This window comes from Drosophila pseudoobscura, chromosome X (assembly GCF_009870125.1).
Source record: "Drosophila pseudoobscura strain MV-25-SWS-2005 chromosome X, UCI_Dpse_MV25, whole genome shotgun sequence".
NCBI lineage: Eukaryota > Metazoa > Arthropoda > Insecta > Diptera > Drosophilidae > Drosophila > Drosophila pseudoobscura.
Genome location: NC_046683.1, coordinates 26,879,439 through 26,902,396, shown reverse-complemented (window position 1 = coordinate 26,902,396; position 22,958 = coordinate 26,879,439). Strand labels below are relative to the sequence as shown.

Here is a 22,958-nt window from a genome sequence, read left to right as displayed (position 1 = left end):
CGGCGCCCTCATCCGATGACACCGTCGGCGACACCAACCGCGAGGCCAGCAGCTGGAGGAACTGGGAGCCATCGCACCAATCCTCCTCGTCGCCACGCGAGAGCAAGGACGCCCGTCGCTGACGAGAAGCATCGGCGCGATAGCCCCCTTCTCCTACTATCGCCTGCTGCTCCTCCAGGAAGGCCCTCAAGTCCTCCATCTTCTTCTTGCTATCCTCGTGAGTGTGTACTCATGGCCCTCAGCCTCGTCTCTCTACAGGCCGCGCTCTCTAACGGCATCTTTCCCCTGGTTGGGTGAGTACCGACGCGCTCTCCGCTCTCTATCCGATTTCGCCTTGTCCCTCTTTTTTTTTTGGATACTGTTGTGTTCTCGCCGCGTTTCTTTGTTGGCTGATGGATGACATTTTTCCATCTTTGATGGACCCACCCCCTTCTGGATACTGTTGTGTTCTCGCCGCGTTTCTTTGTTGGCTGATGGATAACATTTTTCATCTTTGATGGACCCACCCCCTTCCCGTTTGTGCTTATATATATTTCCTTTTTTTTCAGCCCTTTATTTCTTTTTATTTTAATTGCTATTTAATTCCATGCTACCGTCGACCTGTCTTCTTCATCCCGTGCTGATTGGACCCTCCTTGGCCTGGGTGAGTTCTCCAGACCCGGATGACTTTTACTCAACCCTTTCTCCCTTTCCAGCTCGCCCTCTGCCCTCAATGCGGGCCGCTTGCCGCGATTCCGCTCGTGAACAATAGGTCCTCCGACCCTCCGGCCGGGCTGGAATCTTTGGCTCACATCCCAGGGCAACTCCTACGCGCCACCGGCCGGACTCTTTTGACAGGCGTCTCCCTCACACAGTGGCTCGGACCCGAGGATCATCCGACTCCTCGCCCGGTAGACCACGCATGAGCGGCACCCGTCGTTCCGGCCCGACGCTCGTAGTTGCCCTGCGAGACCGCGTTGAGGCGTGAGCCTGGCCCCTGGGTTTTCTCTGGTCATCCGCTGCCTGAGATTACCCTCCCCGACCCCGGATTCGCCTCCCAGCTTTGGGGACGCGTTTCCTGTTCAGGTTTGCTGAGCTTCTTCTCTTCTCGTTTTATTTTTCTCTCTCCCTCTCCCACTTTGGGTCTCCACGGTCTTCTTCTCAGGTTGTAGTGCCTGGCCTGATCCTGGGCTGCCCTTTTCAAGTTTCGTCGAACCAACTGAAACAGCTCTTTTAACTTCTTCGCATTTTCATCCGGCGTCTCTGTGCCTTGTCCCGTGCCTACCGTCTCTTCGTCATATAGGGCCTTTGGCAGCCGGGGTTCCCTTCCTTGCACCACGAACGCTGGTGAATATCCAGTTGTATCCGACACTCCCGAATTCATGGCCAGCATTAGCTCCGGCCATTTTTCGTCCCAACATATTTGATCATCCTCGGTGAACTGAGCGATCATGGTCTCTATCGTTCTGTTCGTTCGCTCTGTCGGATTCTCTTGCGGCGTGTATGGCGCCGTAAACTGGTGGCGGACTCCTAGCTGCTCCAGAAATCTTTTAAATGCCCTGCCTGCAAACTGGGCGCCCAAAAACGGGCTATTTTGCGCTCTCGACAGGCCTTTATTAGTGCCTCGGCTGTGGCCTTCCTCAGCGGCACCAACTCGGTCCATTTTGAGAATCGATCCACTAGCACCAGCAGCATCGAGTTCCCATGCTTCGACCTCGGCAGAGGACCCACAAAGTCCGCGCATACCGTTGCCCATGGTTCTTCCGGTACCTGTGTCAACATTGTCCATTTTGAGAATCGATCCACTAGCACCAGCAGCATCGAGTTCCCATGCTTCGACCTCGGCAGAGAACCCACAAAGTCCGCGCATACCGTTGCCCATGGTTCTTCCGGTACCTGTGTCAACATTTCCCCTGCCGCTTGTAGCTGACTTGGCTTAAAACGCAGACATAGTTCGCACTTCCGCACGTAGGCCCTCACGTCCCTGTACATCCCCGGCCAGTAATATCTTGCCGCCACCCGTGCCGCGGTTCTCCTTCCGCCGGCGTGGCCTGCTTCCGGGTTATCGTGGCTCTCCTTTAAAACCCTTTCTCGGGCATATTTCGGCACACATAACTTCCACGAGGCACACACAACTTCTTCGCTCCCGGCCCGGTGAGGAATGTGCCGGTAGAAGTTCCCCCCCTTCTCCACATAGTCGGGGTACTTTGGGGGTTATTTTCTGATCTTTTCGGCCATGCCCTCTAACCACTTGCAGGGCGGCTCGCCTACTGGCTGTGTTCCCTCCTCATTTCTTATCCGACGGCCTCGCTCCTCCACCGGTTGTCGGGAGAGTGCGTCGGCTACCACGTTGAGCTGTCCTTTCCTGTACGCGACTTCAAAGTCGTACTGCTGTAACTGTAATGCCCATCTCGCCACTCTTCCCGACGGCCTTTCTATGCTATTTAACCATTTCAGAGCCATTTGGTCCGTGACCACCTTGAAGCGATAACCTTCCAAGTATGGCCTCAACCGGCGGATGGCCCATACAATGGCCAGACATTCTTTCTCCTCCGCCGAATAGTTCCTTTCGGGTCCGTTTAGCGTCCTGCTAGCATATTTATTTATTTATTTATTAAATTAACAATTATTTGTTAATAATGGTACTTAGTTACTAAAGGCGGAAAAAGATAAGTTAAAAGTTAGCTAAATTTAAATGATTATACATATTGCATGCAATTAGTTTAAGAGACAGTTCAGGGGATAGGGTTTGACAGAGGGAGTTATAATTATGGCATAAAACCCTAAAAGGTTCATGATCAGCATAATTAGACCTACATATGGGTAGACGGATAGGCCTAAAAGTACGGGTAGGTCTAGATGGAACGGCCAAGTCAATCTGACCCAAGAGAGTTTGGGAGTCAACAGTCCCAAGAAGGAGCTTGTGCACGAACATTACGCCATTGCATATTCTGCGATGGTGCAACGACGGCAGGTCAATAAGATTTAGCCTAGACCGGTAGGGTGGCAAGATTCTACCTGAGTCCCAGTTAAAGTTCCGAAGGGCAAAAATTAAAAATTGCTTTTGCACGGATTCAATAAAAGCCTGCTGTACTTTATACTGCGGGCTCCACACACAAGAACAATACTCCAATATAGGACGTACTAACGAGATGTACAGTTGTTTCGTAACGTACGGGTCGTCAAACTCCTTGGACCAACGCTTGATGAACGCTAAAACACCCTTAGCTTTATTTACAGTTGCAGCTATATGGGTGTTAAAACACATCTTATGATCAAAAAGGACTCCAAGGTAATTTGAACTCGAAATTCGCTCAAGGACATGATTTCCTAGAACATATGGGACAAAATAAGGAGCGCGACGATAAAATGTCATAAGTTTGCATTTGGAAAGGTTCAGAAAAAGAAGATTAGTTGAACACCACAATAGTAGTTCACTTAGATCAAGTTGAAGGCGTGTGTGGACAACAGTTCAACAGTATATGAAAACAAAACACGTTGAGTACGGTTTGAGAGATAGGACAAAATCCAATCTAGAAGATTCGTTGGGAACCCTAATAAAGAGAGCTTGTGAATAAGCAGAGCATGGTTCACAGAATCGAATGCCTTGCTGAAGTCAGTAAAAACTACATTCGTCTGCGAACCAATTTGAAAACCACGGTGGATTAGGTTAGAAAACTCAAGAAGGTTAGTCGATGTTGAACGATGTCTGAAAAAACCGTGTTGCGACGGAGATATCAAGCTGCAACAAAGATGTTGCAGTTGCCGGGTGACTAGGAACTCAAGAAGCTTCGGGATGGCGGAAAGCTTTGCGATACCACGATAGTTTTCAATGTTTGATCTTGAACCTTTTTTGTGAAGCGGAATGATATAGGACTCATTCCAAATTACTGGGAGACAAGACTGTTACAAGGAGAGATTGAAGAGAAAGGTCAAGGGTTTGCAAAGGGACAGGGCACAGTGTTTTAAGATGCAACTTGGTACCTTATCTGGACCCGCAGAAAACGACATGTCCATAGATGACAAACCTTCCAGAATAACGCTTTCCTCGAAAAAGGGCAGAAATGATATGATATTACCCGCTCTCCCCTTTCCGTCTCCTGCGTGAGAATCGCGTCCAGCCCGTAATCACTGGCGTCTGTCTGCAGGATGAATTTCTTCGAGAAGTCGGGGCACGCCAGCACGGGGTCCGCCACTAGTCGTCTCTTCACCTCCTCGAACGCTTCCTGCCGTTCCCGGGTCCAGACCCATTCCGTCTTCTTCTTGAGGAGCCCGGTGAGTGGCTGCACGAGGGTAGCGAAGTCGGGCACGAACCTCCGGTACCATGAGGCCACTCCCAAGTACTGTCTCAGCTCCTTGACATTTGTCGGCGGTTTCAGTTCGGCTATGGCTGCGACTTTCTCGGGGTCTGTACATATCCCCTCGCCGGTCACCTTGTGGCCCAGATACCGCAGCTCTTTCCTAAAGAACTCGCACTTGTCTGCATTCAGCCGCAAGTTAGCCAAGCGTCGAAACACCTCTTTCAGGTTTCTTCGGTGTTCTTCCTCTGTTCGCCCGATGACCACTATGTCATCCTGGTACGCGAATGCGTGCGGCATCATTTCTAATGGTGGTTGGTCTAATGCCCGTTGAAAGGTGGCCGACGCGGAGTGTAACCCAAACGGCATCACCTTCCATTGGTATAGCCCCTTTCCGGGCACCGTGAACGCCGTGATCGGCCGGCTGCTCTCGGCCAGGGGGATCTGCCAATATCCATCCTTCAGATCCAGGCTACTTATGAATTTCGCTTCCCGCAGTTGATCGAGTATGTAATCGATCCTGGGCGTTGGGTATGCGTCCTTTACTGATCTCGCGATTACTTGACGAAATTGCCATTTTTCTTCTTCACCATCACTATAGGCGAACTGTAGGGGCTCTTTGACGGCTCTATGCATCCCATTTCTAATAGTTCGTCCACTTTCTGGTTAATCTCGTCCTGCATTTTGGGGTTCTTTGGGTAATATCTTTGCTTAATCGGTTGCGGATCACTCATGGTGATTGTGAGCACCGCCACATTAGACACCCCCTCGATCTTGGAAAATGCCTCCAACTCTCGGGCCAAGAAGTCCTCCACTGGGCTCTTCCCTCGCCCCCTCATTCCGCCTCCTGCTCTCTGACACCTCTCTGGCGGCCATTCTTAGGGTCGTGTCCGTTTTGTTGTCGTACTCCGGAACTGTGTCTCTAGCTTCGGCCTTCGCCACGGACAGTCTGTCCGCCTGGCCTCCTCGTTCCCGATCTTGGGCAGGGATCACCACCCTGTATCCTGCACAGGTCACCACTGCCCCGACCGCGCGGAGGAAATCCCATCCCAACACTAACTCATCAATCACACCCGGCAATACGAGTAGCAATATTGGGATCTCCTTGTTCCCAAAGCCTACCTTCGTTTCAATCTGGCACATGACCTCCTGGCTATGGCCATCCGCCAACCTCACCCTTTTCCTTGCCGCCGCCTCCCGACCTTCACCCTCCACCTCACGAAACTGCTGTTGGCTCCTGTATCCACCGTGGCTTGCAGCTCCATGCCGGCGACCTCCACTACTGCGGAGGCGTCCCTGTCGGCGAGGACCTGTCCGCCCGACACTCCCATACCTCAATCAGATCGGCTCACTCTGCCTCATCCTCGTGTTTCCTCATCCATTCCTTAAATGTTCTTCTCATTTCGTCCACGGTGCCCTCCAACCGCACGCCGAAGGCTTGGCCGCATTGGACAAGCTCCTCCTTTCTCAACCGGTGGATCCATTGTCCCTTCCCCATTCTCTCGTCTGTATTTTCCCTCCCTTTGTCCTACTATTTGTCGTTGTAGGCCCCACGTTGGGCGCCAGATGTAACGAACCTGCTTTTTGGGCTCGCTTGAGTTTGCTGGGCTCGCTCAGCGGTCGGCAGATTCGCCGCAACGTATTTTTATTGTTGCCCCCAACGACAAATGATAAGACCTTCCTTTTCTTTACTTGAATTTCGCTTTATTCGCAATTCTATTAGGACTTTGGGCTAGGTGTTACAATTTCACTTATCTACGGATCTCCACCACGCGTGGGCTCTCGTCGGGTGTGGCAGCGTTGAGGCTACTGATTGGGGCAATTTGACCTCCGCTATTGCTTTGGACCGCCACTCAAATCCGCACTCCACGTCTCGCACTCCCCTCTTAGCTTCCGCTGGCGAACGGGGATCTCCTCTTAATTTAGACTTACTCTGGGGGCAGGCGGGGCCTGTCTGCCTGTTGCTACACTTCACTGCACTTCTTTGAACCGTACCGGGTATCACTTTTACGTTCCGACCGGGTTTCAACGTGCGCGCGCAATCACTTATCCACGGGAAAGAGACCCGCTTCGACGCCGCAGCCTCCTTTTATAGCCCCTTGCCAGGCCCCGGCTCGGCGTCGGTAGTTTTCCATCGCCGTCTCCTGGTTTCCAGGCGTGATCCCATGCCCTTATTTGGTCATGCGTCAGATCACTGCCGACCCGATCCCGCCGTCTCCTTTGCCTCTCGCGTGTCTCTCTCTCCGAGAGCAGGGCACTTCTCCTCTCTGGGCCCTTGGCCTCTTCGCCGCATCCGGATAACCGTGGGTATCTGGACTGACCTTCCCCTTATCCGGCCAGCCATCAGCCTTTATCCGACCGTCCCACCGCCCGTATCCGGCTGTGCTTTTGGTCTCACTCGGCCTGTGGGACCCGTGGTTCCTCACAAAGTATGCTAATCTAGCAAGGCTTCTTAGGAATATATCGGACCAATCCCACAAAACTTTGATTTGGATCTTTAAACTGAGCAGTCAGACTTTTATTGAGATACAAACAGAAATCACTGGCACAATCACAATCGCTTCTAACTTTTGCTTAAGCCGGTCTTATTTTTTCTTGCCCCTGCATTCTCCGCCCCTTGCTTAAATATCATACAACATTGTTGTCATATTGTTTTTGTATATCATCGAATCTCTTTAGTTTGATTATATGTACTTTGTGTTAATCACCAGTGTTTCGCTTGTAAACAAGTGCTTAATATAAATACAATATCGCAACGTAACGCAACGGACTCGTGCAGGCAATTTGTTATTGTTTTTTACCCAGTCTGCATTTCGTTATCGCTTCTTCGGTGTGCACTGTTCTCGCGTATCAACGTTTGCATCGCCCACACTCTTACGTGAGCATAAGCGGGCCCTGCCGCTCGCATTTTTGCTTTCACTTTCTCTGGATTGCCTATACTCTCCCTCTCTGTGGACTTTTCTTTTGTGTCCCTGCTTTGGTGAGCTTACTGCTCGTTTTCTGCACTTCGTTGGATCATCTGCTTTGAATTATGGCCGCTGCAGCTGATTGTCTGGTACGCTCTGCTGTCTGCTCTCCCATTTTACCTACGCTCTCACCCCGTTCTTTTATTATTCGTGCACAGTGATTCAACTGCTGTCAATAATGGTAATCGTTTGTAGTGCAAAGAAATGTGAATTCGGTGGTGTAATCATTGGTGATTAGTTTCTTAGCTGCTAGCTGTGCGACAATTTTGCCCACATAAAATGTGCTGGTGGTGGAAATTTTGGCCGTCTGAATGATCTGACCTCGAAAGGCATGGGCCTGTCTTGGTCATGTCCGGCTTGTCGGGAGATTGAGGCCGAAATGCGCATATTTATGAGACAGACTCGAACTGGGTTTCTGAATGTCCGACAAAAATTTGTGGCTCTCAACGAGAAATTTCTTGCCCTTGAATCACAGTTTCTTGGGCTCAAACTCTTGAGCGAATCGTCTAGACGCCACCTTCCACCTTCATCCATCGGAAGCATTTGTTACTCCGTGTGGTCATGCCTCGCTGTTATCTGTAAATCCATCAACGGCGGCTGCGGTGTTTTTTAAACCGAGCAATGTGCTTCCTTCGAGCATCCAAGCTCCCATCCTGCAGTTTCTGCTGCCATCACGTCCGTCGTGGTGAGTGAGGCCTCCTAGTGCAGGTGTGTTGGTTGCTGGTGATGTCTTGCCAATTCCTGCTCCAGCCATTGCTGCCAATTCTTCTGCCCCAGGACCGAGATCTCTTTTAGGAGTGGTTCTACCATCACGATCTCGCTCGGGACTTCAGCTTAGAGCAGTGGTCCCTCGGAAAGCAATATTTGTTTACCGTCTTATTCCTGAGGCTACAACTTAACTACCTCTAAACCTCTAAACTTAACGCTTCGCCTGATGATATAGTTGTGACTAGATTTACATTTAAACATAAGCGTAACATATCATCCTTTAAAATTCGTCTCCCTGATTCTTCACTATCTAAATCTCTTGAACCGTCAATATGGCCTGAGCATACAATTATGCATGAGTTCCTTCATAAAGATTCGAGCCCGAGTCCCAGAATAACCGAACCTGCTCCTCCAAACGTTCTCAGTTTGTTGGGCAATTGCGTCAAATTCATACAAATAGTGCGTCTTGAAAAATAAAAAAATTTTTTTTCGTTCGTTAACTCTAAGCGTAAGTCAAACGCTTTTCCTCCGTCCCTTCATTACCGGAACAAAACAGAAGCTTCTGCTGTTGGTATTGCAAATTTATTCGCTACCTTTTCCCAAACATCGTACGGTCTTCAACCTCTTCTTGGAACAGTCTTGTCTCTCAGTAATTTGGAATGAGTCCTACATCATTCCGCTCTACAAAAAAGGTTCAAGATCAAACATTGAAAACTAGCGTGGTATCGCAAAGCTTTCCGCCATCCCGAAGCTTCTTGAGTTCCTGGTCACCCGCCAACTGCAACATCTTTGTTGCAGCTTAATTTTTTCCTTTTTGTTCATAAGAAGTGTTCTAACAGCAATATAGCTGCAACAGTAAATAAAGCTAAGGGTGTTTTAGCATTTATCAAGCGTAGGTCCAAGGAGTTTGACGACCCGTACGTGACGACCGGCGTCCGATATTGGAGTATTGTTCCTGTGTGTGGAGACCGCAGTATAAATAACAGCAGGTTGTTGCTGAATCCGTGAAAAAGCAATTTTTAATTTTTGCCCTTCGTAACTTTAACTGGGACTCGGGTAGAATCTTGCCACACTACCGGTCTAGGCTAAATCTAATTGACCTGCCGTCGTTGCACCATCGCAGAATATGTAATGGGATAATATTCGTGCACAAGCTCCTTCTCGGGATTATTGACTCCCAAACTCTCATTTAGGCCAATCCGCTCACCCATGTGTAGGTCTAATTATGCCGAACATTAACCTTTTAGGGTTATGTGCTATAACTATAACTCCCTCTGTCATACCTTATCTCCTGAACTATCCCTTGAACTAATAGCATGCAATATTTATAATCACCTAAATTTAACTAACTTTTGACTTATTTTCTTTCCTCCTTTTGTAATTAGTACCAATTTTTAGCAGATAATTGTTAATTAATTAAATAAATAAAATAAAATGGGGTTGTACCATACAAGAACACCCAGGATCATCTGGAAGAACCAGATCACCAGACTGGTAATTCGCGCTTTCAGGCGGGAATGTGCAAAGCAAAAATGTAGATGCGTGTCGCCCCGTAAATACTCTCATGGACAATACCTATACATTTTCTAATTTAATTATAAAATAACTTATGTACATACAAGTGTAAGTTACCAACCGACACTGGACGTGTGCTGACGTGGCGCCCAACATAAAAAGAACCCAAACAAAAGTGTACAAATTTATGTTGTGAAAACTTAAACAAAAAGTGTGAAAGCAACAAAGAACACAATAAATAAAGGAAAAAGAGAGAGAGAGAGAATCCTGCATCTTTAAAAACAGAGACTGCGGCAAAAGGCAATTTCATCTTTAAAAACAAAGATTGCGGCGAGGGATAATTAAACGCTCATATATTAACACGACCACTGCGCTAGTCATATCCAAAGCATGTAAGTGAGTTGCAAACTGAGAGTTTCGATAATATTGAGAATATATCAATTTTAAATAAAGTAAAAATAAAACTAAAGTGAGTAAGTTAGGGAGTTTTCATTTCGGTGACCATTCATGTCTTAGTCCTACAATAAATCTGCTGAAAAACGAATAGACAGAAATAAACTAAACAAAAAACAGAAACGACACGAACTTGGTGCCAGAATGTTAGCAAGTTTGCTAGAGGGGTTCATTGACCTACGAGTACCTGACCAAGTTAACCAACCCGCTACATGCAGCCAAGCCAAAAAACAGACATGGACGCTGAACATCTCAGAACTATAATTGACACGGCCGTGCAAAGCGCACTCACAGAGCAGGCGTTAGCGTTAGACTACTAGAAGGGAGGACGCCCACAAACAGAGGTTTCAGCAACAAATAGCATTACTAAATTCTAAAATACAAAACACCGCTTGCGGTACCGGCGGTGAAAGTCTATAAGGATGTAGAAATAACCGACGGGGTCCTTTGTGATGATCCTCTTGAAGCAGTGAAGTGCGTCCCTGAGTTCCATGGAACTCAAGAAACATACGTAGCATGGAGGCAGGCATCCCACGCCGCATAAAAAATTTTCCAAAGGTATGACGCAAGCTCCCACCACGAGGGAAAGAATCCCCATTTCAAAAAACAAAGCGGCTACCATAACGCCTATAAAGCTCAGGCCGGTGGCGAAAAAGCCCCAGAGCCTATGGACGTAGACCCCACGTCCTCGAAATATAGATAACCAACGAACTGGCAGAAATCTCAAAATCAGGTTCAAAGTCAGGGTCACACTAAGTCGTCCCCTATTCATTTGCTCATCATTGTGTTTTCCCGCTGTTATGGCTCATGCTCCAAAACCTAACGGTTACGCTCTCTCACGCATAGTCAAACCCGCAGCTGCAAAAGCCGAAGACCAAGACGCTAATACAGAAGATATGGAAAAATGTATGGAGAGATATAACAACTCCAACAAGTACGGGCAGATAAGAATTTCCGAAGAATACCGCCCGCATACTCTGGAGGGATGATCCAATGAAGCCCATAGAGGAGTATGAGTTACAAACAGTCTCGGAAAATGGAAAATCGTCGGCACCGTTTTTATCTGTTCGTACATTAATGAAAATAGGTAATTACACTCCGAACTCCAAATTGCAAAATATCATCAATTTTTTACATAGTGGATTTAATAACAGGAGAAGATACAATCGAGGAAGCGCAAAGTTTTCAAACAAATATTTCTCCAAAGCTTTGACGGTGGAAAACATCGAAGTTAACACTACAATGCCAATTTTACTAAAATACAGTGGAAAAATATTAGTTATTTATTGGTGGTGTGGTTCTGAGCCCACTCTCAGTAAACCAGTAACATGGCACCATCAAAACTTCTGAGAGAAAAATCTGGAACTGATCTTTAAGTTTCGAAGGGTTCTGAAGATATACCATATAATATACAGAAAGCCCTAGACAGCATTTTTTCTAAGCAGGCTGAATTAATTGCGGCAAATACTCTAAAGTCTGAGGGTGTACTGTAAGCCAAAGAGGAAAAGTTCGCAGCTAGGACCAATCAAATTTTTGGTATGGCAGAAGATGTGAAGAAACTTACTAAACGGGTCCTGCAATTGACAAAGGCGGGTGAGGTAATCCACGGTAATACATGGTATGCAAGAAATTCGTGCGAATTTTAGAGATTTAAGCACACAATGTGTTGAGTGCGGACATTGCGTGTGAAATTGTGAAATTCCCCATTAAGGAATACCTCCGAGATTGAATTTGCAGCAGGTAATCCTGATGCAGCTGACAGGCCAGAATAACCTTTTTCGTTTCGTAGCCCTAGTAATATATTGTTAAAGTTTATGGTTTTATGTTTTTATATAGTTAGAAGTGATTTGTGTATATTGCGTTTGCTGCTAATAGGCTCTTTAGTATCTTCTAAATCGTCCATAGTATGTGTTCACACTAGTGCTGGCCCTCCACTGTTATGCGGATAACAGAGCTCTGAGGTGCTCTTACGTTCCACATGGCGCTCACCGTCCCGTAGCTCGTGAGCAAGAGGTCAACTACGATTCTACCCCCACTACAAGCTGCCACGTAGCGCATTTATTCGCATATAATTATACAAACAACAACGGAAAATATATTGAAGTATTTGTACATTGCGTGGAGCAAATACAACTACCGTCGTTTTCATTTGGATATTTTCGCCCTCAGCGCTGGACACAGCTCCCGTTATCCGCCGCCCTAAACATTGGTCCTTCGAGCCGGATCTTCGCCTGAACAAAAGGAGAAGTCCACCCCAGCAAGCATCGGCGGATAATTCCTAATTTCCAAGATAAGTACGGATTCTCCATCTGCCCATCTCCAGTGGCTCCTCCCCAGTCGGCTGGACATACATATAGTGACATATCCATAATTCCCCACATCCCATACACATTATGTTTATGTGCAATTCATCCACCCCATCCACACAAGTAACAGGACCCCACTCAAGAATCAATAACTGTTTCTTCCCATACTCCAAGCTAGGGCCCCCCATAATATAAACAATGGACCACATTGTTTCATCAACATTAGAATCACGCCACTCTCGAGAAATCGATTCTTTAGAATCACGCCACTCATGAGGACCAATCAAAGCTAGACATAAAACCAAGGAGTATCACATTTAAATTAAATGTTTTTTTAAAAAACTTAAAATCGAGTTGCGGATATTTAACTGGCGCAGTCAGTAGGATTTCGTTTAAAATTAACTCCTATATTTCGGTAATGGTCAGCTTGTGTAATTTCTAATTACTGTGATCACGTAATCCCGGAATCGTTAATAAAATTGTGAAATCCGCCAAAGAACCTATGTGTTACGAGCACATACGATTTGCAAAACTAAAATTAGGTGAACTGAAGTAAGCGGAGATAGTGATCCACCAAGAACAGTGAAACACTAAATACAAAATCAAAAAACTTAGAAGTGAACCAAAATAAAGTTCGAAACTACTGAAAACAAAACAAAACCCAATCAACACCAACAACATGGCGTTACCACCACTATCATTGAGCGAAATCCACTTGAACCAGGCACTGCTGTCGATCCGACAAATACCTGCCTATGACTGTTCATCTGGACAGCTAAGCTCATTTATCAAACGAATCGAATATGTATGCGGATTATATCCAACTGAAGATCTTCGCCAACAAAGGATCCTATTTGGAGCGACCGAGATCCAACTGTCAGGAGAGGCACAACGCATATCGCAAATGATACAACCCAACACGTGGCTCGAACTGAAGACGGCGCTGATCAACGAGTTCAAAAATCACACACCATATGAAGAACTCTTACGACAACTATACACCACCAGATTCAACGGCAGTCTTCGTAAGTTTATAGAAGAATTAGAGATAAAAGCATTATTAATAAACAATAAGCTAAACTTAGAAAACATACCAGAAAATAATGTCATTTATAAAAACGCTTTGAACAACACAATTAAAGATGTCATTACTCGAAAACTTCCTGACAGAATCTTCATGACCTTAGCAAGAAAAGATATTACCACATTGTCTAATCTTAAGAAGGCAGCACAAGAAGAAGGATTGTACGAAGCTAGTACAACAGATTCAGGTACAAATAAAGATCAATCGAAATCGTCTCAATCAAATCGAAAGAATGTTGGAAACTATTATCCAAATTATAATACTACTAACTATCACAATCAAACTCAGAGTTCATCTGGAACAGGTCAGACTAATCGAACAAATCAAAATCAAAATTCCCAAAATCCTGGATTATACAATGAGTTCAAAAATTCCTTAAATCAAGGTAGGGCTAAGAATCCATTCAATCAGCAAATATCTCAAAACCAAGCTAGTGGGAGTGGACCCAACCAACCTACTAAAAGAGGGAGGGAGAGCCAGAGTGGCCAAACGAAGATGGACGTAAATTTTCATCAAGCCGCCTCGGAAGAAACCGAGGAGGACCCTATATAAACATTACCATTAATAAAAGAATATTAAGGTGTATCGCTGACTCGGGATCATCGATCAACATCATGAAAGAAAATTATACAGATTCCGAGATAAAAGACGATAACCTTACGGTCCATACCATCAATGGACCTGTCCGTTTAACTAAGAGTATAATGAGGAATAATGAACAAAACATGTCCGTCCGAACAAAAGTTCTACATACATAACTTTTCCGAAAATTATGATATTTTATTAGGAAGATAATACTTGATGGCAAGTAAAGCCGTCATCGATTAAAGAAATGACACTGTAACACTAGGAGCTAGGTCGTACCCAATCATTCAGAGTGGAGAAGCTATTGAAGCCGGCAAGACCGCACAGAAGTGCACTGATCCCTCTACAAAAGAAGAGAAGATCGCACCTAAGTGCCTTGACCCATCTCCAGAGGGAGATCAATACTTCGCTTCGGCTCTAGACAGTGAATTAAGGGAATGTAATCAATTAAGATTGGAACACTTAAACGACGAAGAGAGGGAAGAGTTAAAGAAGGTCTTATATGAGTTTAAGGATGTGCAGTACAGAGAAGGTGACAATTTGACTTTCACAAGTACAATCAAGCACGAGATCAAAACTCAACATGAAGACCCGGTCTACAGACGACCATACAAATATGTCCAGATACATGATCAGGAGGTAAACCAGCAAATCAAAGATATGATCAGGCAGGGAATAATTCGAAAGTCGAATTCTCCTTACTGCTCGCCCATATCTATGATTCCGAAGAAGATAGATGCTTCAGGAAAGCAAAAATATCGAATGGTAGTAGACTATAGAAGTCTAAATGAAATAACAGTTAAGGACAAATTCCCAACTCCAAGAATGGATGAAATCCTAGACAAACTAGGTAAATGTCAGTATTTTACGACAATCGATTTAGCAAAAGGGTTTCCATCAAATACCCATGGAACCTAGCTCAATCCCCAAAACTGCGTTCTCCACTAAGCATGGACATTACGAGTTCACTCGTATGCCCTTTGGCCTAACCACTGCCCCAGCTACCTTCCAAAGATGTATGAACAATCTGCTAGAAGAGTTAATCTTCAAAGATTGCTTTGTATACTTAGATGACATCATTATATTTTCCACTTCATTGGAAGAACACTTGATGTCACTAAGGAGAGTATTTGGAAAGTTGAGAGACGCCAACTTGAAGCTACAAATGGATAAATGTGAATTCTTGAAAAAGGAAACTGAATTCCTAGGTCATGTAGTCACTACTGAAGGAATAGTACCAAATCCAGGCAAAATCTCTGCCATTGTCAAATTTCCAATACCAGAAACGACTAAACAAATAAAGTCATTCTTAGGTCTGTGCGGGTTCTACAGGAAATTCATTCCTTATTTTGCAAACATAGCAAAACCCATGACACTCAAACTAAAGAAAGGAGCTGTCATAGACCCCAAGGAAGAAAAGTACGTCGAGGCATTTGAGAGACTAAAAGTACTCATCACCTCAGACCCTATCCTTGCGTTCCCAGACTTTGACAAAATGTTCACGGTAACAACCGACGCTAGTAACATGGCATTGGGAGCGGTTTTGTCACAAGAACACAAACCGATCTGCTACGCTAGCAGAACCCTAAATGAACATGAAATAAACTATTCAGCCATCGAAAAGGAATTATTAGCGATCGTATGGGCAACCAAGTATTTCCGTTCATACCTGTTCGGTAGAACATTCGAGATACAAAGCGATCATAAACCCTTGATTTGGTTGAACAACCTCAAGGAGCCAAATATGAAATTACAAAGGTGGAAAATAAAACTGAATGAGTTTGATTTTAAAATGAAATATCTACCAGGCAAAGAAAATCATGTAGCTGATGCCTTATCAAGGGTAAAGATTAATGAAAATCTCCTTGGAGAAGCTTCCAATAGCGTTGGTGCAACTGTACATAGCGCACAGGAAGACAATCTAAATCACATTGCTATCACGGAAAGACCAATTAATTAATCGGCAAATTGAGCTAATAAAAGGCAATGAAGATAAGGTAGAAACAATTCGTTATTTTCACAAGCTAATCATCAAGATCACGTATAAGGAAATGACTAACACCTTAGCGAAGGATATAATAAAGGAATATCTATGCACCAAAAAGAGCGCATTATATTTCCATAACGAAACAGATTTTCCTCCATTCCAAAGAGCCTATTTAGAAATCATTAATTCTAACAATATAACCAAAGCTATTAAATCAAGCACGAAACTCCTAGATATTCAGAATTACGCTGAATTTAAAGAAACCATATTAAAGAATCATAAAGGCTTACTCCATCCAGGGATAGAGAAAACCGTCAATTGGTTTAGGGGAAAATACTATTACCCGGATTATCAAAAACTAATCCAAAACATCATAAACGAATGTCCTACTTGTAATATTGCCAAAACAGAGCATAGAAATACGAAGTTGGCATTCGAAACTACACCGGAAATACTGAACATCAGAGAGAAATACGTCATGGATTTCTATATGGTTGGTAACCAACAGTTCCTATCATGTATTGACGTATACTCGAAGTTTGCCACTCTTGTAGAAGTAAAAAGTCGTGACTGGTTAGAAGCAAAAAGAGCCATCATGAAAGTTTTTAACGAGATGGGCAAACCAATTGAAATCAAAGCCGATAAAGATTCAGCTTTTATGTGCACAGCATTGCAAGCATGGCTGAATGCGGAAAACGTCAAAATAGAGATCACTTCCAGCAAAAATGGAATATCTGACGTATAAAGATTTCATAAACCAGTAAATGAAAAATTAGGAATAATATCTAGCGAGGATAACACAGAAGATAGATTCACGAAGTTTGAATTAATTCTTTATACTTATAATCATAAAACCAAACATAATACCACAAATAGGACACCAGCTGATATATTCATTTATGCAGGCTCACCTGATTATGACACACAACTAAATAAAGTGAATAAAATCACTCAATTAAATAAAAACCGCATAGAGTATGAAGTAGATACCCGCTATAAACTATCACCTCTAGTTAAGTCTAAGGCAACAAATCCTTTCAAAAGGACGGGTGAAATTAGACAGATAGACGAAAAACATTATGAAGAAAAGAATAGGGGCAGGCACACCCGACTATGACACAATTTAAAAAAGTGAATAAAATCACCTAACTGAATAAAAATCGCATGGATTATGAAATAAATACCCGTTATAAGCTGTCACCTCTAGTTAACTCCAAGGTAACGAACCATGTCAAAGGGACAGGCGAAATTAGACAGGTAGACGAAGAAAAGAATAGGGTTAGGAAAATAACTCATTATAAATCAAAGTTCAAGAAAAAGAAGAAATCAAATAGAAGCAAATATAATAATTCCAGAGAAACCGAGGAAGTTAATGGAATCGGCGAACTTCAACACAATTAAAATCCTCATCTTCCTCATAATTACCATCGTAATGGCACAGGGCCAAAACATAGAAATAAATCCTATAAAATCCCAAAACGGATATATGGTATTCAAAACTGGATCGAAAAACATACCTATCAATTACGAATACCATTATCTAACTGTTAATGTAACTAAAACCGAAGAACTATACCAAAATTTGTTAAGGCAAGCCACTAAATTCCAGGACATAGTCCAAATAAAATATCTGGTAGACAAATTGCAAAGAGAAATGAACGGGCTAAAAATAACCAAAAGAAATAAAAGAGGCCTAATCAATATAGTAGGAACAGCCTACAAATATCTCTTTGGAACACTAGATCAGGAAGATAAAGTCGATTTGGAACAAAAAATAGAAAATTTAGCCAGCCATAGCATTCAAATGAATGAACTAAATTTGGTAATAGATGCAGTTAATAGCGGAATAAACGTTATAAACAAACTAAATGAAGAAAAAGACAGGAATCAACAAATAGAAATTTTGATATTCAATCTACAACATTTCACAGAATATATCGAAGATATAGAACTAGGTATGCAATTAACTAGGCTCGGTATATTTAATCCAAAATTATTTAAACAAGACTACCTGGAACAAATAAATTCTGAGAAAATACTAAATATAAAAGCCTCCACATGGCTAAAATGCGATACCAACGAAATTCTAATAATTTCCAACATTCCCAAAGACATTACAAAAGTACCAATCTATAAAATCGTTCCGTATCCAGACGAATTAAATAACATGTTAACAGATATGACATACGACAAGTACTACATAAAAAATGAAGAAGTATTTGTTAAAGAAACTAGATTGAAAACCAATGACAATTGTATAAAAGGAATTTTAATGCAAACTCCCACTAAATGTCCATATTCCAAAACTTTTCAAAACTTTCAAATAAACTTTATTGAACCCAATATACTAATCACGTGGAATCTTTCAAAAACAACGCTAAATCAGAATTGTGTAAACCAAGAAATCATAGCGGAAGGAAATACCATTATAAAAATCTACAACTGTTCAATCCAATTAAATGAATTTACAATATCAAACACAATGTTAGATTTTGCCCAGAATGTTTATGTCAACAACAACATAACTAAAATAAAACCACTGTCGTATATCCAAACTAATGAAATAATTATGCAATACACCACATATAGTAACCTATTACAAATAAGTCTACTAATTTCATTTTTCATAATTATATACTATTATATGTACTATAATTATGTACTACTAAGTTATGTAGCTGTTAAATTTACGAAAACTTCTAAAAGAGTCACGGTTAAATGTATAAACCCTATAATAGAAGCAGAAGAGGAACCAACCTCAGCCACCGCACTTGACACCCCGTCACTATACCCGAGGGTAATCGCCTAGGGACAGGCTAATAACAAACGTTGGGGGAGTGACATATCCATAATTCCCCACATCCCATACACATTATGTTTATGTACAATTCATCCACCCCATCCACACAAGTAACAGGACCCCACTCAAGAATCAATAACTGTTTCTTCCCATACTCCAAGCTAGGGCCCCCATAATATAAATAATGGACCACATTGTTTCATCAACATTAGAATCACGCCACTCTCGAGAAATCGATTCTTTAGAATCACGCCACTCATGAGGACCAATCAAAGCTAGACATAAAACCAAGGAGTATCACATTCCTAGCTCCGGATATTTAACTTTATACATATATAAGTGCCGCTTCTTTCCTTTTTCAGTTCTATCGACGGAGTGATATTATCGAGAGTTCACAAAAAGATGTCCATTGGATCGGATATCCTTCCGTCCATACTGTTAAGCGGCTCACAGGCCAACATCTGTGGCTCTTTCCTCTGGCAGGAAACCATTTTCGGGTGGGTTATTACCGGCCCAGTGCCCAATACTGTACAGACCAAAATCTGTGGCTCTCTCCTTTGGCAGGAAACCATTTTCGGGTGGGTTATTACCGGCCCAGTGCCCAATACTGTACAAAGCAGTATTTCATCCTTATCTACGCAAGTTTCGAACGAGCTAGATGCTCCCTTAGAACAGCTTCTTACCATGTTTTGGGAGGGTGAGACCGTTGCCTTTTCGTGACCCAGATCGTCTCGGATCCGATCTGGGGTATTCAAGGTCGATTGCCCTAACGCAGTTAGAGAAAGAGACACTACTTTGCACGAGCAATACGACTCCGTTATCCAGTACTCAAGCCTGTTAGCACCACCACGAAAGTCCGCGTTGAATGATCTTCTTCACGCCGGCCCTGTATCCAGTCCGACTTAACCCTTCAGTTCCTGAAGTAACCCTACTACTGGTACGTCTTCAATGCTGACATCACCAAGATGTATCGGCAGATTTGGGTAGATCCGAAGCACACCCCCTTCCAACGAATATTGGTTCTTGACAAGGAGGGCGAGATACGCGACTATGAGCTTCAAACAGTTACCTTTGGAGTCAATTGTGCTCCCTTTCTCGCCATCCAGGTGTTGCAACCGCTTTCACACGAGGTCCAGTCCCGATTCCTTAGAGCCAGTCACATCATTCGGTCCTGTATTTATTTATTATTATTGTATTGTATTATTTAGACGACGTCCCAGCTCGAGTACACTCTACAACTGAGGCTCAACTAGCTATCCGCAAGTTACAAGCCGCCCTGATTTCTGCCGGGTTTCCGCCAAGAAAATGGATGTCCCACTACATGGATATCTTGACTAACATTCCGACGTACCATTTCCTTTACACCGACTTCCTTGAAATTGAGGCAGAGAGCACAGCCATGACCCTCGGAATTCGCTGAAAGGCGACCACAGACGAGTTCTTCTGCGTTCCGCCAGAATTAGCCTCTTCATCCTAAGCGAGCAGTGCTTTCCCAGATAGCAAGGTTGCTCGACCATGCGGGCTGATTGGTTCCCTTTATTGTCCGATCAAAGATCTTCATGCAAGAGATCTTGTTGCAAGAAGTGGGATGGGACGAAGATCTTCCGACCGAAATACGTCAGCGCTGGCAGAGTTTTCTGCAGAGCTACTCCGATCTCGACCAGATCCGCAATACAAGGTGGATTGCCTCCGAACCATCTGTAAAGGCCTATTGATCTACGCACGCGTCGGTACAGACCATCTGGTCGAGGTGCAATTGCTCACTGCGAAAACACGAGTCGCACCGTATCGCTCCCCCGATTAGAGCTATAGCGACGGCTATCCTGCCAAATATGCCAAATGCAGCTACAACCTGTTACTTTTGGACAGATTCCACTATAATCCTTTCCTAGCTGAAAAAGCCTGCTTGCCACTGGACTATCTTCGTGGTCAACCTAGTGACCAGAATTTCCCAAGCCCCAAGCCCGGAAGCTGTTCACTGGACAAGAGGTCCACCTTGCAAGCGGAGAAATTACCGAAGCTGAGCGCACTCTTATCCTTAAGACTCAGCTCTGCCGTACAGCTGTCGGCTGGAACGCCTTCTCGCACAATTCACGCACAGGATAACTCTTCATGGCGGGAACCAACTGTTGGTGCGCCATCCAAGCTCTGGTTCAGAAGCTTATGAAGGGGGTCGTAAACTCCTGCAAGGTATGCATCATACACAAAGAGATGTTGCAAGACCAAATGATGGGTAATCTTCCAAAGGAACAAACTTCCTTTTCCGGATCGTTCACGCACACCGGAATGGACTTCATGGGTCCCTTTAAAATACGGAATTACACAGGGAGAGCGTGCCCGAAAACCAAGTGGTATATGTGTGTATTCGTGTGTTTTTCTACGAAGGCGATCCACTTGGAGCCCACGGCTGATCTCACCACCCAGAAATTTCTTGCAGCCTTCGCTCGTTTCGTCACTCGACGAGGGTGTCCACAGCGCATTTATTCCGACAATGGCAAACATTTCGTTAGTACCGCAACTGCGCTTTCCCGTGACTTCCTAGATGCATTTAAACGCTCGGTAACTGATGCGTATAGCCATCACCGGGTTTCGTGACGATTTATCCCTAAAGACTCAGCGCAGGGAATTCTCCCAAGAGAATCACTGCCTGAGTGAGAAGCCCAGTGCCAAGGTCAAGTTCTATCTTGAATTTGAAGGTGGCAGACGCAAACGCCAAACCAGCAGATTGGCAATATGGTTGTCGTCGAAGAGGACAACCTGCCCTCCAATGAATGGCGGCTCGGGAGAGTCCAGTGCGTGTATCCCGACGCCGACGATAGGGTCCGTGTGGTAGATGTCCAGGGTTCAGACCAGGGTTGGCCGTCCACTGTTATGCGGCTAACAGAGCTCTGATGCGCTCTTACGATCCACACGGCGCTCACCGTCTCGTAGTTCGAAAAAAAGAGCTTTAATTTCGATTCCACCCCTGCTACAAGCTGCCGTCGTGCAATTATTCGCGCTTACCAATCCTCAATAGAACACTCAAATACAGGATAAGATACTCTAATTGAATAACTACAGATTTTTTGTTTTTTTATATTTTTTTTCTCACTCTTCGCTGCACCCAGCTCCCGTGTCCCACTCCCCTACAAACAGGTGCTTTTGACGAAGAGGACTGACCGACTGGAGGGGTCGAAGCAGTGGACTATAAGTAAAAAGAACGTTGCAAATGTATGTGCTTGTATGCGAGCGTACATGGGATGAGTGCTATAATAGAAACCTTAAGAAAGAAGTTCTTGATGTAACTTAAGAGCTATTAATGGCTGCTGCTCCGAACATACACCCCCGCTAACAGGATGGTCAACTGCAAGGACGCACAGCTTATTGACGGCTCGACGAGTGGTTCCAGAGGGGGTCTGCAGGATGGCAACTCTCAAAGCGCAATCAACTCGCTGCCAGCGATCAATTAAAAAATTTTTCCTGGGGTAAGCACACTATGATGTTTAGGGTTTTCTGAAATCGAGATAAGAGGACGAGAATTCATTACAGCCTGGATTTCGCAGTCCAATATCCGCAGCTCGTCGAATCCAAAAAGTGACGATCCCAAGGCGCGAAAGAAATCTCTTTGGCCGTCTTCACTGCTGCCTCCCAAAAGCCGCCGGAATGCGGCACGTGAGACAGTATGAATCTCCAATCGAAGCCGTTGTTAATAAAATGATTATGAACTTCAGCACGATGCATCTCGCTCATAAATAGCCGCCGAAGTTCCTCTAACTCGTTTCTTGCGCCCACAAAATTGGTGGCATGACGCATTTTCACAAGGCGCGAGCCACAGATTTCATGCCGCTGATAGGCCAACTGTAAGCGAATCGCTCCAAGTAGCGACTGCGGACCAGCATGGTGATGATTCCGATGAAAGTTCGAAATGATGGCGAACGTCAATGGATGATCCTAGGGCAAAATGATTGGATGGCGTGCATCGAAGCCAAGAGATGAGTGCCGCAGGCGGCCACCAACACGAATTATAACTAAGTCATCTATGAAAGGCAAGAGCGAGATGATTCTGCCTCTACGCAGTTCCCTTTCCGAGAGATATGGCGACTTCGTCCTACTGAAGAGCTTCTGAACGTAGCCCAAGATGCGCATCATGACTTCAAATGAATTGATGTGCTCAAACGAAAGCGATATGTCGACACGCTCAGACGAAAGCAATACCCTATATCGAATTTCTGGAAGATTGACTTCTGACGAGTACCATTCAGGCCCGCAACTATTTTCGCCTTACAAGACGGCAGGTG

General features: G+C 44.4%; 2 protein-coding genes across 7 annotated transcripts in view; both read right to left on the bottom strand.

Moving 5' to 3' along the window:
• Lcch3 (Ligand-gated chloride channel homolog 3) overlaps window positions 1–22,958 on the bottom strand; it is a 423,845-nt gene that overhangs the window by 120,854 nt on the left and 280,033 nt on the right. The window contains exon 6 of one of the 5 annotated variants that reach the window (XM_033383169.1): window positions 21,794–22,173. The exons of the other annotated variants lie outside the window; for them this stretch is intronic. Coding sequence (XP_033239060.1) covers window positions 22,172–22,173 — 2 coding nt within the window. The 3' untranslated portion in view covers window positions 21,794–22,171. Of the gene's footprint in view, window positions 1–21,793; window positions 22,174–22,958 lie in introns of those variants that run through there. 5 annotated transcript variants of the gene reach the window in all.
• On the bottom strand, window positions 434–2,590 carry LOC117184640 (uncharacterized). Of its 2 annotated transcripts, XM_033383175.1 has the most exons (2): window positions 1,876–2,590; window positions 434–1,749 (listed from the first exon to the last, which is right to left on the bottom strand). In XM_033383175.1, the coding sequence occupies exon 2, from the start codon at window positions 1,733–1,735 to the stop codon at window positions 992–994; it is 744 nt and encodes a 247-aa protein (XP_033239066.1). In that variant the 5' UTR covers window positions 1,736–1,749; window positions 1,876–2,590; the 3' UTR covers window positions 434–991. The 2 variants fall into 2 exon arrangements, with proteins under 2 accessions (XP_033239066.1, XP_033239065.1); XM_033383174.1 differs by having other exon boundaries at window positions 434–2,590.